The sequence below is a fragment of the Oncorhynchus gorbuscha genome, linkage group LG01, assembly GCF_021184085.1.
Source record: "Oncorhynchus gorbuscha isolate QuinsamMale2020 ecotype Even-year linkage group LG01, OgorEven_v1.0, whole genome shotgun sequence".
NCBI lineage: Eukaryota > Metazoa > Chordata > Actinopteri > Salmoniformes > Salmonidae > Oncorhynchus > Oncorhynchus gorbuscha.
Genome location: NC_060173.1, coordinates 89,920,568 through 89,939,051, shown reverse-complemented (window position 1 = coordinate 89,939,051; position 18,484 = coordinate 89,920,568). Strand labels below are relative to the sequence as shown.

At 43.1% G+C, this 18,484-nt stretch overlaps 1 protein-coding gene across 1 annotated transcript in view; it reads left to right on the top strand.

Moving 5' to 3' along the window:
• LOC124045622 (unconventional myosin-XVI-like) overlaps positions 1-18,484 on the top strand; it is a 217,297-nt gene that overhangs the window by 156,019 nt on the left and 42,794 nt on the right. The window contains 2 exon segments of the mRNA XM_046365059.1: positions 5,275-5,355; positions 13,117-13,322. Of these exon segments, the coding sequence (XP_046221015.1) occupies positions 5,275-5,355; positions 13,117-13,322 (287 nt within the window).

The following is an 18,484-nucleotide window of genomic DNA, read 5'->3' as shown; positions in this document are numbered from 1 at the left end:
ATAAGTAATATATAAAAAAACAAAATACTGCACAGTTTCCTATGGACTTGAAGCGAAGCTGCCACCTCTATCGGCGTCATCTTGCCGAGTTACAGTTTTGGCTTAATCTACTTGAAAATGTATTTCAAGACATTATAATGGTTGCCTAGCAATGATCAACAACCAATTTGACAGAGCTTGAAGAGTGTTGAAAAGAATAAGAGGCAAATGTTGCACAATCCATGTGTGGAAAGCTCTTAGCCTCTCTGGGATATGTGGGATGCTAGCGTCCCACCTGGCCAAAAGCCAGGGAAAATGCAGATCGCCAAATTCAAATAAATTACTATAAAAATCTACCTTTCATTAAATCACACATGCAAGATAGCAAATTAAAGCTACACTTGTTGTGAATCTAGCCAACATGTCAAATTTCAAAAAGGCTTTTCGGCTAAAGCAAACAATGCTATTATCTGAGGATAGCCGCTCTGTAAACAAAGAGAGAAACCATATTTCAACCCTGCAGGCATGACACAAAACGCAGAAATAAAAATCTAATTAATGCCTTACCTTTGATGAGCTTCTTTTCTTGGCACTCCAATATGTCCCATAAACATCACAAATGGTACTTTTGTTCGATTAATTCCGTCGATATATATCCAAAATGTCAATGTATTTAGCGCGTTTGATCCAGAAAAACACTGGTTCTAACTTGAGCAACGTGACTACAAAATATCTCAAAAGTTACCAGTAAACTTTGCCGAAACATTTCAAACTACTTTTGTAATCCAATTTTAGGTATTTTTTTTACGTAAATAATCTATAAAATTGATGACGGGATGATCTGTGTTCAATACAGGAAGAAAACATACTGTAGCATGCTTTCTGGTCACGCGCTTCTATCTAACAGTACACTTCAAGTGACCCTCGTTCAAGATGGCCATACTTCTTCATTACACAAAGGAATAACCTCAACCAATTTCTAAAGACTGTTGACATCCAGTGGAAGAGATAAGAACTGCAACAAGGTCCCTTAGAAATCTGGATTCCCAATGAGTGACCTAAAATAAAAAATATCTGAATGGTTTGTCCTCTGGGTTTTGCCTGCCAAATAAGTTCTGTAATACACACAGACATGATTCAAACAGTTTTAGAAACTTCGGATTGTTTTCTATCCAGATCTACTAATCATATGCATATCTTATCTTCTGATGATGAGTAGCAGGCAGTTTAATTTGGGCAAGCATTTCATCCGGACGTGAAAATACTGCCCAGAAAGACACCTGTAATCGCTGCCAATGTGCTTTTACAAAGTATTGAATCAGGAGTGTGAATACTTACAGTGCCAGTCAAACGTTTGGACACTGAGCGCAGTCTCAAGTCAAATCAAATTGTATTTGTCACATGAACCGAATACAACAGGTATAGATAGACCTTTTCAGTGAAATGCTTACTTACAAGCCCTTAACCAACAATGCAGTTTTAAGTTTAAAAAATAAATAAATTAAAGAGCAGCAGTAAAATAACTGTACCGAGGCTATCTATATACAGGGGGTACCAGTACAGAGTCAATGTTTGAGGGCACAGGTTAGTTAACTTCTTGCGTCGAGCCATCCCGTGAAAACAGCCTCAAGCTCATTACCATAACGCAACGTTAACTATTCATGAAAATCGCAAATGAAATGAAATGAATCTATTTGCTCTCAAGCTTAGCCTTTTGTTAACAACACTGTCATCTCAGATTTTCAAAATATGCTTCTCAACCATTGCAAAACAAGCATTTGTGTAACAGTATTGATGGCTAACGTAGCATTTAGCGTTAGCATTCAGCGTGCAACATTTTCCACAAAAAACAGAAAAGCATTCAAATAAAATCATTTACCTTTGAAGAACTTCAGATGTTTTCAATGAGGAGACTGTTAGATTCTGTTCCGTTTTTACAAAAAATATTATTTGTGTCGACTAATCGCTCCGTTTTGTTCATCACATTTGGGGAGGGAAAAAAAAATATATATATATTAAGTCATTAAAACGCAAACTTTTTTCCCAATTAACTCCATAATATCGACAGAAACATGGCAAAGCGATGTTTAGAATCAATCCTCAAGGTGTTTTTCACATATCTATCGACGATAAAATCCATCGTGGCATTTTGCTTTCTCTTCTGAAGAAATGGAACGTGCATGGACCTACAGATTACGCACACAGGACACCGTGTGGGACACCAGGTAAATGTAGTCTCTTATGGTTAATCTTCCAATGATATGCCTACAAACACGTCACAATGCTGCAGACACCTCGGGGAATAGACAGAAACCACAGGCTCATTCCTGGCGCATTCACAGCCATATAAGGAGACATTGGAACACAGCGCCTTCAGAATCTGGGGCATTTCCTGTATGAAATTTCATCTTGGTTTATCCAATAATGACATAGCGCCCCCATAGGTTGAACAGGTTAAGGTAATATTTAAAGGTAGATTTAAAGTAACTATGCATAATTAATAAACAGAGAGTGGCAGCATGGTAACATGGGGGGAGGGTGTCTTTGACCATTTTTAGGGCCTTCCTCTTATACCATCTGGTATATAGGTCCTGGATGGCAGGAAGCTTGGCCCCAGTGATGTACCGGGCCGTACGCACTACCCTCCGTAGTGCCTTGCGGTCGGAGGCCGAGCAGTTGCCATACAAGTCAGTGATGCAACCAGTCAGGATGCTCTCGATTGGGCAGCTGTAGAACATTTTGAGGATCTGAGGACCCATGTCACATCTTTTCAGTCTCCTGAGGGGAAGGTTTTGTGGTGCCCTCGTCCCAACTGTTTTGGTGTGCTTGACCATGTTAGTTTGTTGGTGATGTGGACACCAAGGATCTTGAAGCTCTCAACCTGCTCCACTGCAGCCCCGTCGATGAGAATGGGGGTGTGCTCGGTCCTTTTTTTCCTGTAGTCCACAATCATCTTCTTTGTCTTGATGACCTTGAGGGAGAGGTTGTTGTCCTGGCACCACACGGCCAGGTCTCTGACCTCCTCCCTATAGGCTGTCTCGTCGTTGGCGGTGATCAGGCCTACCACTGTTGTGTCATTGGCAAATTTAATGATGGTGTTGGAGTCGTACCTGGCTGTGCAGTCATGAGTGAACAGGGAGTACAGGAGGGGACGCACCTCTGAGGGGCCTCTTTGTTGAGGATCAGTGTGGCGGATTTGTTGTTACTTACTCTTACCACCTGGACGCAGCCCGTCAGGAAGTCCAGGATCCAGTTGCAGAGGCAGGTGTTTAGTCCCAGGGTCCTTAGCTTATTGATGAGCTTTGAGGGCACTATGGTGAGCTATAGTCAATGGATAGCATTCTCAGATAGGTGTTCCTTTTGTCCAGGTGGGAAAGGGCAGTGTGGAGTGTGCTTTTCTTTCAAAAACAAGGACATTTCTACGTGACCCCAAACTTTTGAACAGTAGTGTATATGTTTTCGCTGTTTCTTCTTTGTTATGGGGTCAAAAAGATTGGAGAAGTGGTTCATCCATACATCTCCATTTTGGATTGATAGCTCTTCATGTTGTTGTTTAGTGTGTTCTAATATTCCCAGAAGTGGTTAGAATCTATGGATTCTTCAATTACATTGAGCTGATTTCTGACTTGCTGTTCTTTGTTTTTCCTTAGTTTATTTCTGTACTCTTTGTGTTTCACCATAGTGAAGGCATAGGCTCAGGTTCTCTGTCTCTGTGTTTTTGGTTGAATAGGTTTCTCAATTTCTTCCTTAGGTTTTTGCATTCTTCATCAAACCCTTTTTCATTGTTATTAATGTTCTTAGGTTGTCTGATTGAAATGTTTAGATTTGATAAGGGAAGCAGAGAGGTCAAATCTACTGATTAGGCTTCCTACAGCCAAGTTTCCACCTTCACTATTGCAGTGAAACATTTTGTCAAGGAAGTTGTCTAAAAGGAATCTGTTGTTGGCTAATTGTTTCGTGTTAGATTTCTACTCTACTTTCCTTCCATCTACAGCATTTCTTAATAGTATGCAGTTTGTTCAGCTTTCATACCTCGTGATTGAGTATTGCTCTGTTCAAGTAGGCTGTGATTTTGCTGTGGTCTGATAAAGGTGTCAGTGGGCTGACTGTGAAGGCTCTGAGAGACTCTGGGTTGAGGTCATTGATAAAGGATTCTACAGTACTGCTGCAAGAGATGAGCTATAGGTGTACCTACCGTAGGAGTCCCCTCGAAGCCTACCATTGACTATGTACAGACCCAGCGTGCGACAGAGCTGTTTAAAAAAAATTAAGTTGTGCCTTGGGGGGCATATTGGGGATTGTATTGCTGTCACCTCCAGGTAGGTGTCCCCCCCTGCATGCTAAGGGTGTCAGGTTCAGGCGTTTAGGTTGCAACAGACACAAAGTACATGTCCCTAGGTCTGGAAATGATTGATCTCCCCTTCTAGGATGAAGAAGCTGTCTTCATTGAAGTATGGGGATTCTTGTGGGGGGGGATATAGTTAGCATACAGGAAGACATTTTTCTATGCTGAGATGATTTCCTTATTTATTTTTGTCTGTATTTCCAATTTATTTGGTGAGGTCTGTGTTCCTGCTCTTTAGCCCAAAGGCAGATGAACTCTCTCTGTCTCTCTATCTCTCTCTCTGTCTCTATCTCGGTCTCTCGCTCTCTGTTTTCATGTCAAATCTAATAGGGCAGTAACTAGTAGGACTCGCTGAGCGTTTGTCTGTGCATGTGTGTGTGTCTGTGCATGTGTGTGTGCTTGAGTGTGTGTATGTGCACTATAATTGCCTCTGTATTGCATAACCTGCTGAAGGCTGAACCCAATGGCCCTCCTCATTAAACATATAGAGGAAAGGCTTACGCAAGACCTTCACTCTTTCCCCACGTTGACAAAGACCGTAATAATAACATGACGTAACATTGCACAATATTACTGCACTGTTAAACACGGCTATAAAGAAGCTCAAAGATCTCATCAAAGATGATATCATTCAGAATTGCAATAATAATAATAATATGATGATATGGTACAGTACATTATTGTATGGTACTGAATGGTTGAGGTAAAGGAGGAGGACATTGAATAGCGTATGGCTTTATAGATCTTGCCATAAATGACCATATTCATATTATGATTTGACCGTGTTCATAGGACTGCATCACGTGGTGTCTCCAGACCACGGGTCAACCAACTTGTATTGTTAATATTCACTAGTCATAGCTCTCTAATAGCACCATCCCCCTCCTTGTTTCTTCCCTCTCTATCTCTCTCTCTCTCCCTCTTCCCATCCTCCTCTTTTTCTCTCTCAGCTCTTGAAGAAGAAGGGAGCAACATCTTTCCTGCAGAGGCTGGAGAGGTGTGGTCCAGTTACGGTTGCTGTGCAGCTGAGGGTAAGTATTAACCAGTAGCACAACAATGGACCAAACCAGAACCATAATAACCCAAGCACTTTACCCAGTGGGGATCCTAACCCTGATCCTAACACTCACCTCAATCCAAACACTAAAGTCATTCAATTTCTTTAGCTGACCCTGACCATGACCCTGGCTGCATGGAGTGCACTATTTTCCTCTGGTGAAACGCAATGCACGCTATAGGGAATATGGTGCCATTTTGGATGCAACCCATGACCCATATCTCTGAACCACAACCAAGTACAACGGAAGTCTATAAATGTGGTATTCATTTGTAGTTGATCCATATGAAACAACACTATTCATTTCGATGGATCTCTGCCTCACAAGTGTAAAACAAAGGCAGATCGCGTTCCAATGTCGACACCACTAAATCCAATGTGATGTGATTGTGGCTTAACATGGAAGTAGCTTTAGTGTGAGTGATGGTTGGTGGTTTGAATGAGGGCAGTGTGCTGCCTGCAGGCAGGAGTTGTGGTCTTACAAGGAATGGAGAGAAGGAGAGGGGAAAAGGAGAGAGGAGAGAAGGTGAGGGTGGGCTGAAGAATAACGCTGTATCCACCCAAGCATAAAGCCCTCTGAATGTATGAATGAACAATGAACAATAGGCTCTGTGTGTGTGTGTGTGTGTGTGCGTGCGTGCGTGCGTGCGTGTGTAAGTTTCTGACACCACGGCTCTCTGTACAGTAGCATTCTCACACACATTTACAGTGGAGAGCCACGTCATTAGGGAGTGGTAAGAAGCATGATGGAGTGGCACCAGTGTATATCTGAGAAACACACTCTGACACCCTCTCACAGCCTTAGTCATGACAGGTATTTGTATTGCTGGTCCCTACAGAGACAACACACCCTAACCAATCAGACCCCTTCATCACACACATGACGTGACCTCACTCCTCACTCACTATTGTCTTGGCGACCGTTGACCAAATGTAAGGAAACCTGGCCATATAACCCCCCCCCACACACACACACACACACAAACAAACCTATGGAAGTTATGTTTCCAGTTAAATCCAGTCTCAAGAGCTCCACGCAGAGTGCTGTACACCGAGGACTAGGCCTACATGTCTCTATAGGCCATAAAGTATAGCATGATACGGTTGAGGAACTTTCCCAGTTTAAGGAACTGTCCCAGGTCAAAGAACTAGCCCAGATTGAGGAACTAGCCCATGTTGAAGAACTGGCCCACGTTGAGGAACTAACCCAGGTTGAAGAACCAGCCCAGATTGATGAAATAACCCAGGTTGATGAGCTAACCAAGATTGAGGTATTAGCCAAGGTTGAGGAACTAACATGGGTTGAGGAACTAGCCCAGGTTGAGGAATGTATACCAGGTTGAAGAACTATGCTAGGTTGTGGAACTGGCCTAGGTTGAGGAATCAGCCCAGATTGAGGATGTAACCCAGGTTGAGGAACTAGACTAGGTTGAGGAGCCAGGTCAGGTTGAGGAACTAACCCAGGTTGAGTAACTATCTCAGGATGAGGAATTTTTACCAGTTTGAGGAATTAACATAGGTTGAGGAACTAGCCAAGGTTGAGGAATTTATACCAGGTTGAAGAACTATCCCAGTTGGAGGAACTGGCCCAGGTTGAGGACCTAAACCAGGTCGAGGATCTAACCCAGGTCGGGGATGTAACCTAGCCTAAGTTAAGGAACCAGGTCAGGTTGAGGAACTAACCCAGGTTGAGTAACTATCTCAGGATGAGGAATTTTTACCAGTTTGAGGAACTATCCTACATTGAGGAACTATCCTATGTTGAGGAACTGGCACAGTTTGAGGAACTGGCCCAGGTTGAGGAACTGGCCCAGGTTGAGGAACTATCCCAGTTTGAGGAACTGGCCCAGGTTGAGGAACTAGCCCAGTTTGAGTAACTATCCCAGGTTGAGGAATTTATACCAGGTTGAGGAATTAACATAGGTTGAGGAACTAGCCCAGGATGAGGAATTTATACCAGGTTGAAGAACTAGCCTAAGTTGAGGAACCAGGTCAGGTTGAAGAAATAACCCAGGTTGATGAACCATCCCAGGTTGAGGAATTTATACCAGGTTGAGGAACTATCTTAAGTTGAGGAACTGGCCCAGGTTGAGGAACTGGCCCAGGTTGAGGAACTGGCCCAGATTGAGGAACTGGCCCAGGTTGAGGAACTGGCCCAGATTGAGGAACTGGCCCAGGTTGAGGAATTGGCCCAGGTTGAGAAACTATCCCAGTTTGAGGAACTAGCCCAGTTTGAGGAACTATCCTAAGTTGAAGAACTGGCCCAGGATGAGGAACTGGCGCAGCATGAGGAACTGGCTAAGAATGAGAAACTGGCCCAGGTTGAGGAACTAGCCCAGGATGATGAACTAACCCAGAATGAGGAACTGGCTGAGGTAGAGGAACTGGCCAAGGTAGAGGAGCTGGCCGAGGTTGAGGAGCTGGCCAAGGTTGAGGACTTGGCCCAGGTTGAGGAACTATCCCAGTTTGAGGAACTATCCAAAGTTTAGAAACTGGTCCAGGTTGAGTAACTAGCCCAGGCTGAGGAACTGGCCCAGGTTGAGGAGCTGGCCCAAGGTTGAGGAATTAACCCAGGTTGAGGAACAAGACCTGGTTGAGGAACAAGACCTGGTTGAGGAACAAACCCAGGTTGAGGAACTGGCCGAGGTTGAGGAACTGGCCGAGGTTGAGGAACCAGCCCAGGTTGAGGAACCGGCCCAGGTTGAGGAACCAGCCCAGGTTGATGAACTAACCCAGGTTGAAGAGCTAACCCAGATTGAATAATTAGCCCATGTTGAGGAACTAGCCAAGGTTGAGGAATTTATGCCAGGTTGAAGAACTATCCCAGTTGGAGGAACTGGCCCAGGTTGAGGAACTAGCCCAGGTTGAGGACCTAACCAAGGTTGAGGATCTAACCCAGGTTGAGGATGAAACCTAGCCTAAGTTGAGGAACCAGGTCAGGTTGAGGAACTAACCCAGGTTGAGTAACTATCCCAGGATGAGGAATTTATACCAGTTTGAGGAACTATCCTATGTTGAGGAACTATCCTACGTTGAGGAACTGGCACAGTTTGAGGAACTGGCCCAGGTTGAGGAACTAGCCCAGTTTGAGGAACTATCCCAGTTTGAGGAAATGGCCCAGGTTGAGGAACTAGCCCAGTTTGAGGAACTATCCCAGGTTGAGGAATGGGCCCAGTTTGAGGAACTAGCCCATGTTTAGGAACTAGCCCAGGTTGAGGAACTGGCCCAGGATGATGAACCAGCCCATGTTGAGGATCTAACATATGTTGTTACATTTATATTAGGTTGAGGAACCAGCCCAGGTTGATGAACTATCCCAGGTTGAGGAACTGGCCCAGGTTGAGGATCTGGTCCAGGATGAGGAACTGGCCCAGGATGAGGAACTGGCACAGGATGAGGAGCTGGCCCAGGATTGGAAACTGGCCCAGGTTAAGGAACTAACCCAGGGTGAGGATATAACCCAGGTTGAGGAACTAGCCTAGGTTGATGAACTAACCCAGGTTGATGAACTAACCCAGAATGATGAACTGGCCGAGGTTGAGGAACTGGCCCAGGTTGAGGAACTGGCCCAGGGTGAGGATATAACCCAGGTTGATGAACTAACCCAGAATGATGAACTGGCCGAGGTTGAGGAACTGGCCCAGTTTGAGGAACTGGCCCAGTTTGAGGAACTGGCCCAGGTTGAGGAACTGGCCCAGGTTGATGAACTAACCCAGGATGATGAACCGACCGAGGTAGAGGAACTGGCTGAGGTTGAGGAACTGGCCCAGGTTGAGGAACTGGCCCAGGTTGAGGAACTGGCCCAGGTTGAGGACTTAGCCGATGTTTAGGAACTAGCCCTGGTTGATGAACTGGCCCAGGTTGATGAACCAGCCCATGTTGAGGAACTAACATAGATTGTGTAATTTATATCAGGTTAATGAACTATCCCAGGTTGATGAACTATCCCAGGTTGATGAACTATCCCAGGTTGAGGAACTATCCCAGGTTGATTAACTATCCCAGGTTGAGTAACTAACATAGGTTGAGGAATTTATATCAGGTTGAGGAATTTATAGCAGGTTGAGTAATTGATATCAGGTTGAGGAACTATCCCAGGTTGAGGAACTGGCCCAGGATGAGGATCTAACCCAGGCTGATGATGTAACCCAGGTTGATGAACAAGCCTAGGTTGAGGGACCAACCCAGATTGAGCAATAAGCCCAAGTTGAGGAAAATATACCAGGTTGAGGAACTGGCCCTCCAGAGCAGTGGTTCTCCCATGGTACGAACTTCTATTAGTTCGTACCGCTTCAAACATTCAACCTCCAACTTGGTACCCCCTCTAGCACCAGGGTCAGGGCACTCTCAAATGTTGTTGTTTTTTGCCATCACTGTAAGCCTGCCACACACACACTATATGAAACATGTATTCAACATAGGACCAGGTCTCATATAGGACCAGGTCACAAATAATAACATAATAATAATCAATAATGTTGCTCTTTATTTAGCCATCTTACATATAAAACCTTATTTGGTGATCAAAAATTGTGTATAACTCACCACAGGTTAATGAGAAGCATGTGCTTGAAAGGAAGAACATAACTCTGCAATGTTGGGTTGTATTGGAGAGTCTCAGTCTTAAATCATTTCCCACACCCAGCCTGTGCCTTTATTTAGTTTTCATGCTAGTGAGGGCTGAGAATCCACACTCGCATATGTACGTGGTTGCAAAGGGCATCAGTCTTCACAGCGTGATTTGCCAATGCAAGAAACCCTGAGTGCATCCCTATCCAGAAATCTGGCAGTGGCTTCTGATTAAATTACATTTTCACAGAACCGCTTCTTCCAATTTCGATGAGGCTCTCTTGTTCAGATATTGGTAATTGGACTGGAGGCAGGGCACGAAAGGGATAACGAATCCAGTTGTTTGTGTTGTCCGTTTCGGGAAAATACCTGCATAATTGTGCACCCAGCTCATTCAGGCGCTTCGCTACATAACATTTGACATTGTCCGTAAGCATGAGTTCATTTGCATACAAGAAATCATACAATGAAGGAAAGACCTGTGTGTTGTCCTTTTTAATGCAGACTGAAAAGAGCTCCAACTTCTTAATGATAGCATCAAATTTGTCCCGCACATTGAATATTAACTCAGCAAAAAATAAACAAAAAAGAAACCCCCTTTTCAGGACCCTGTCTATCAAAGATAATTTGTGAAAATCAAAATAACTTCACATATCTTCATTGTAAAGGGTTTAAACACTGTTTCCCATGCTTATTCAATGAAACATAAATAATTAATGAACATGCACCTGGGGAACGGTGTTTAACAGCTTACAGACGGTAGGCAATTATGGTCACAGTTATGAAAACTTAGGATACTAAAGAAGCCTTTCTACTGACTCTGAAAAACACCAAAAGAAAGATGCCCAGGGTCACTGCTCATCTGCGTGAACGTGCCTTAGGCATGCTGCAAGGATGCATGAGGACTACAGATGTGGCCATGTCCGTACTGTGAGACGCCTAAGACAGCACTACAGGGAGAAAGGATGGACAGCTGATCTTCCTTGCAGTGGCAGACCATGTGTAACAACACCTGCACAGGACCGGTACACCTGAACATCACACCGGGACAGGTACAGGATGGCAACAACAACTGCCCGAGTTACATCAGGAACGCACAATCCCTCCATCAGTGCTCAGACTGTCCGCAATAGGCTGAGAGAGGCTGGACTGAGGGCTTGTAGGCCTGTTGTAAGACAGGTCCTCACCAGGCATCACCGGCAACAACGTCGCCTATGGGCACAAACCCACCATCGCTGGACCAGACAGGAATGGCAAAAGTGCTCTTCATTGACGAGTCGCGGACATCCTCCTCCCTCATGTGGTAAGACAGGAATGTCAGTGCTCAGACAAGGCCAGCGAAGAGCCCGGATCTCAAACCCATTGAGCACGTCTGGGACCTTTTGGATCGGAGGGTGAGGGCTAGGGCCATTCCCCCCAGGAACTTATAGGTCCCTTGGTGAAATAGTGGGGTAACATCTCACCGCAAGAACTGGCAAATCTGGTGCAGTCCATGAGGAAGAGATGCACTGCAGTACTTAATGCAGCTGGTGGCCACACCAGATACTGACTGTTACTTTTAACCCCCCCCCCCTCTGTTCAGGGAGACATTATTCAATTTCTGTTCGTCACATGTTTGTGGAACTTGTTCAGTTCATGTCTCAGTTGTTTAATCTTATGTTCATGCAAATATTTACACATGTTAAGTTTGTTGAAAATAAACGCAGTTGACAGTGAGAGAATGTTTATTTTTTTGTTGAGTTTAGTTGTGGTGAGTCCCTGTAATCCTAAATTCAGATCATTCAGGTGAGAAAAAAACATCACCCAGATAGGCCAGTCGTGTGAGAAACTCGTCATCATGCAAATGGTCAGACAAGTGAATATGATGGTCAGAACTTTAAACTCATCTCTCAATTCAACAAAAACGCTTGTAAAAGCGTTACATGGTTGCTGACCATATCGTTGCATAATGCAGACAATACACAAGAGTTCCTTGGCCTTGCTTTAATAACAAAATAACAATTTTCACTGTCGTGTCCAAAATGTCTTTCAAGCTGTCAGGCATTCCCTTGGCAGTAAGAGCCTCTCGGTGGATGCTGCAGTGTAACCAAGTGGCGTCGGGGGCAACTGCTTGCACGCTCGTTACCACTCCACTATGTCTATCTGTCATGGCTTTTGCGCCATCAGTACAGAAACCAACACATCTTGACCACCGAAGTCCATTTGATGTCACAAAACTGTCCAGGGCATTAAAAATATCCTCTCCTGTTGTCCTAGTTTCCAGTGGTTTGCAGAAGAGGACGTCTTCCTTAATTGACCCCCATAAATGTAAGGGACATATACCAGGAGTCGTGCCAGGTCCGCCATGTCTGTTGACTCATACAGCTGTAACGCATATAATTCACTGGCTTGTATGCAAAGCAGTAATTGTTTCAAAACACGTCCTGCCATGTCACTGATGAGTTGTGAAACAGTGTTGTTTGATGTAATCCTTGTCTGTATAGTTTTTTTTGGCCTTTTCCCCCAGTATTGTCCCAGCCATATTCGCGGTAGCAGGGAGAGTTAATTCTTCCACAATAGCATGGGTCTTGCCTGTACAAGCCACTCAGTAGCTCAGCATATAAGACGCTTCTAGCCTTCTATCTGTTGCTTTTATACATGTCTTACTACTCGAAAGTCGTCTTTATTCTCGCTCAAAAAACTCCTGTGGCTGAATTTTCAAAATGTCATGTTTAATTTCAAAATGTCTGTGCAAGAGTGAAGGTTTCCTGCAAAAGAGTACATTTCACATTGTGTTGTTCACTCAACACTAGATGTTCTCGTTTTATTTTGGGCAGAGAAACGAGACCACTCAGGCAAGAAAAAAAACTCACCCAAATGTACAGCCCTGTTTGAAAAAATAAATCTACTGTTTGAAAATAATATTTTTTGTTGAAAAAGGTGAATCACATTTTTATTTGCCGTTCCCCCGACGGCATTCCGTGTACCCCTGGGGAATACCTGATCTAGGCGGATAAATGGAACCATGTTGCCATGAAGCTGATACCAACACCAGTGCTGTGTTGATGTGGCAAGGAGTGAAGAATTGGGTCAACTCAAATGCTTAAGGAACATGAATTTTAACATGAAACAATCTCTCTCTCCCTCTATCTCTCCATCTCTCCCCCCTCACCCCTCCTCCTTTCAGAACTCTTTGTCAGATGTGGTCAGTAAGCTACAGGCGTGTACCCCTCACTTTGTGGAGTGTGTGCGCCCCAACAGCAGGTGCACGGCGGACTGCTTTGACAGTTTCCACGTGTCTACCCAGCTGCAGTACGTAGGGGTGCTGGAGATGGTCCGGATGATCCGCTATGGCTACCCTGTACGCCTGCCCTTCAACGGCTTCCTCACCAGGTAGGTGGCACAATACATTACAGGCTGCTCCTGTTGAACTAGACATAGTACAAAATATATTACAATGATCCATAATGGATTGATCTTGGCCTCTGTGGTGTGATTCCATTTAGGCTCCTATCCGATCTCTTTAGATCTCTGAACAACTGGGATTGGGAAATTGTCTGAAAATCAGAATAAATCTGATAGTTGAAAACAAGATGGTTATGGGTCCACCTTGCCTTGCAATAGGACTTGGGTAGCTTCCATTATATGCTTCCACCTATCCAATGTTTACAGATCTGTGAAGACTAAAGGGGTAGTGGCTAGGGGAAGGGGCTATGGGCTGAAATGGAACCAGGCCTGTGAGTGTGATGGGTCACTGTGGCCTCTGTGTAGGGGTCTGTGTGATAGGGGGGATGGAAGCACCATAGGGAAGATCTTAAAGACTCTGCCTTCTCTCTGCCTTCTCACTTCAAATGGGCCTTTTACGGCACACATTTTACTGTTGCTGGGTTCCCCCCCACACAAACACTCATGCACACACGCACACAGACACACAATGGTCAGGTGGAAGTGATCTACTTAATGGTTCTTCAGGTCTGTGTGACCTGGACAGAATTACAGTCAATCTTTACATAGAGACAACATGTCTCTCTCGCTCTCTCTCTCGCTCTCTCTGGCTCTGGCTCTTTTATAGCTAACTGACAGGTCACTGTGATCCTTAATGTAGCAAGCACAAAGTGGTCTCAATCAACAACACTAATCTCATGAAGGATGTCTTGAGGAGATGGGAAACAGTGTGTGTGTGTGGGATGGGTGCAGTGTTCATTTTGTCGACAATAACTATGATGAAAAACACTCATCAACTACCTCTTTTTCCTGACGAAAATGTATGACGATAACGAGACGAGATGCATTGAAAAAAAAACTATTACCAGGTGATTTTCATTTTAGTTAACGGAAAGACAAGGACTCCATGTGAGAGTAAAGGTCATTAAATTTGACATTAAGCTCCATTTCATCCGTTTTGTCCAATCATAAGCATGCATCTCTTTGCAGAATATATAATTCAATCCTCTCATTGGCCGATAACTTCTTTCTGTTGCGCAGGCTGATTTAGTTGATCTGGCTCTCCCACACAGATTCAATCACTCATCTCAGTCTCTCTTTTGAACTGATGCACAGCCAGGACACTTCAATTGTAACAAACTAACCTCAATTAGAAACAATAATGTATTTGATAATCTTTGCTTTTATATCGGTTATTTTTGCTCTGATCACATCAGAAGCTCTATTTTGCCATGTGACCTGTCATCTGTTCGGCCCTCTTGCTGTTAGCAATAGCAAATTGTTGTTTTTTTCCTATTGGAAAAACAAATGCTTTTTGCTGAACATTAGGAGTGTAGAAATTCTTCTGGCATTGTTGGAAAGCTAATATTCTCCCCTTTTCAATTAAATCACTGTTATATACCACCCTCTGACGGTTATGATGGGGAGAAAATCAGAGCTACATTGTTTAACCTGTAGGATGTGCAGTTGAAGTTGGAAGTTTACATACAACTTAGCCAAATACATTTAAACTCAGTTTTTCACAATTCCTGACATTTAATCAGAGTACAAATTCCCTGTCTTAGATCAGTTAGCATCACCAATTTATTTTAAGAATGTGAAACATCAGAATAATAGTAGAGAGAATTATTTATTTCAGCATTTATGTATTTCATCACATTTCAGTGGGTCAGAAGTATACATACAATCAATTAGTATTTGGTAACATTGCCTTTAAATTGTTTCACTTGGGTCAAACGTTTCGGAAAGCCTTCCACAAGCACTCCACAACAAGTTGGGTGAATTTCGTCCCATTCCACCTGACAGAGCTGTTGTAACTGAGTCAGGTTTGTAGGCCTCCTTGCTCGCGCACACTTATTCAGTTCTGCCCACAAATTTTCTATAGGAATGAGGTCAGGGCTTTGTGATGGCCACTCCATTACCTTAACTTTGCTGTCCTTAAGCCATTTTGCCACAACTTTGTAAGTGTGCGTATGGTCATTGTCCATTTGGAAGACCCATTTGCGACCAAGCTTTAACTTCCTGACTGATGTTGCTTCAATATATCCATGTAATTTTCCTTCTTTGGGATGCCATCTATTTTGTGAAGTGCACCAGTCCCTCCTGCAGCAAAGCACCCCCACAATATGATGCTGCCACCCCCGTGCTTCATGGTTGGGTTGCTGTTCCTCGGCTTGCAAGCCTCCCCATTTTTCCTCCAAACATAACAGTGGTCATTATGGCCAAACAGTTCTATTTTTGTTTCATCAGACCAGAGGACATTTCTCCAAAAAGTACGATCTTTGTGAACATGTGCAATTGCAAACCGTAGTCTGGCTTCTTTATGGCGGTTTCGGAGCAGTGGCTTCTTCCTTGCTGGGTGGCCTTTCAGGTTATGTCGATATAGGACTCGTTTTACTGTGGATATCGATACTTTTGTACCTGTTTCCTCCAGCATCTTCACAGGGTCCTTTGCTGTTGTTCTGTGATTGATTTTCACTTTTCGCACCGAAGTACAATCATCTCTTGGAGACAGAATGTGTCTCCTTCCTGAGCGGTATGACGGCTGCATGGTCCCATGGTGTTTATAGTTGTGTACTATTGTTTGTACAGATGAACGTGTTACCCACAGGCTTTTGGAAATTGCTCCCAAGGATGAAACAGACTTGTGGAGGTCTACAATTTATTTTCTGAGGTCTTGTCTGATTTCTTTTGATTTTCCCATGATGTCAAGCAAAGAGGCACCGAGTTTGAAGGTAGGTCTTGAAATACATCCACAGGTACACCTGCAATTGACTCAAGTGATGTCAATTAGCCTATCAGAAGCTTCTAAAGCCATGACATCATTTTCTGGAATTTTCCAAACTGTTTAAAGGCACAGTCAACTTAGTGCATGTAAACTTCTGACCCACTGGAATTTTGATACAGTGAATTGTAAGTAAAATAATCTTGTGTCATGCACAAAGTAGATGTCCTAACCGACTTGCCAAAACTATAGTTTGTTAAACTTCTTAGGGCTTAACGGGATCGATATGACAACAGCCATTGAAAGTGCAGGGGGCCATATTCAAAACAACAGACAACTCGTAATTAGAATTCTTCAAACATACATGTATCTTCTACCGTTTTAAAGGATCTCTTGTTGTTAATCCCACCACAGTGTCTGATTTCAAATAGTCTTTACAGCGAAAGCACTACAAACGATTATGTTAGGTCACCACCAACACACCGAAATATTTTACCATTTTTCCAGCCAAAGAGAGGAGTCACAAAAAGCACAAATAGAGATAAAATGAATCACTAAGCTTTGATGATCTTCATCAGATGACAATCATAGGACTTCATGTTACACAATACATGTATGTTTTGTTTGATAAAGTTCATATTTATAAAAAAATCTCAGTATACATTGGCGCGTCACGTTCACTAGTTCCAAAAAACGTCATGTGATATTGCAGAGAGCCACGTCATTTTACAGAAATAATCATTTCAATGTCGATAAATACAATTGTTAGACATGGAAATATAGATATTGCTCTCCTTAATGCAACCGCTGTGTCAGATTTTTTTTTACGGGAAAAAGCAAACCATGCAATAATCTGAGACGACGCTCAGAAAATAAATACAATTATCCGCCATGTTGGAGTCAACAGAAATCAGAATTCGCATTGTAAATATTCCCTTACCTTTGACGATCTTCATCAGAATGCACTCCCAGGAATCCTAGTTCCACAATAAATGCTTGATTTGTTCGATAATGTCCATTATTTATGTCCAAGTAGCTATTTTTGTTAGCGCGTTTAGTACACAAATCCAAACACTCATGCAGGTCCATCCGAACGTTGGACGAAAACTTCAAAAAGTTATATTACAGGTCGAAGAAACTTGTCAAACTAAGTATAAAATCAATCTTTATTATGTTGTTATCATAAATCTTCAATGAAGTTCCAACCGGAAAAGTCCTATGTCTGTAGAGAAGCCATGGAATGCAGGTCACTGTCATGTGAAATGCGCATGACCAGGACCTGGCTCTCTGCCAGACCACTGACTCAAAGAGCTCCCATCTGGCTCCACAACACAGTAGAAGCCTCATTCAAGTTTCTAAATATGGTTGACATCTAGTGGAAGTCCTAGGAAGTGCAACTTTATCCATATCCCACTCTATTCAATAGGAGCTGGGTTGAAAATCGACCAACCTCAGATTTTCCACTCCTGTTTCGATTTCTTGCCTGCCATATGCGTTCTGTTTTACTCACAGTCATCATTCAAACAGTTTTGGAAACTTCAGAGTGTTTTCTATCCAATACTAATAACAATATGCATTTATTAGCAACTGGGACTGAGGAGCAGGCCGTTGACTCTGGGCACCTCTGGGCACCTTTCATCCAAGCTACTCAATACTGCCCCTGCAGCCATAAGAAGCAAGAAATGTGTTGAGTGGTTGAAAAATGAGTTTTAATGGCTACAACCTAAGTGTATGTAAACTTCCGACTTCAACTGTATATATGTTAATTATGACTGGCATTCGTTAAATAAAATGTTGCCAGCTAAGGTATGCTAAATAATAGCAGGCCTAGTTGTACAAGTCTATCTGAATGTGCACATGTAAATCAAGAGGTACAGTAACATTCAAAAGATTGGACACAACTTCTAATTCCAGGGTTTTTCTTTATTTTGACCATTTTCTACATTGTAGAATAATAGTGAAGACATCAAAACTATAAAATAACACATATGGAATCATACAGTAACCAAAATAGTGTTCAACATATTTAAATTTAAGAATATTCACAGTAGCCACCCTTTGCCTTGATGACAGCTTTGCACAATCTTGGCATTCTCTCAACCAGCTTTATGAGGTGGAATGCATTTTAATTAACGGGTGTGCCTTGTAAAAAGTCCATTTGTGTGGAATTTCTTTCCTTCTCAATGCGATTGAGCCAATCAGTTGTGTTGTGATAAGGTGCAGTAGGGGTGGTATACAGAAGATAGCACTATTTGGTAAATGACCAAGTCCATATTATGGCAAGAACACCTCAAATAAGCAAAGAGAAATGACAGTCCATCATTACTTTAAGGTCAGTCAATGCGGAACATTTTAAGAACTTTGAAAGGTTCTTCAAGTGACGTCG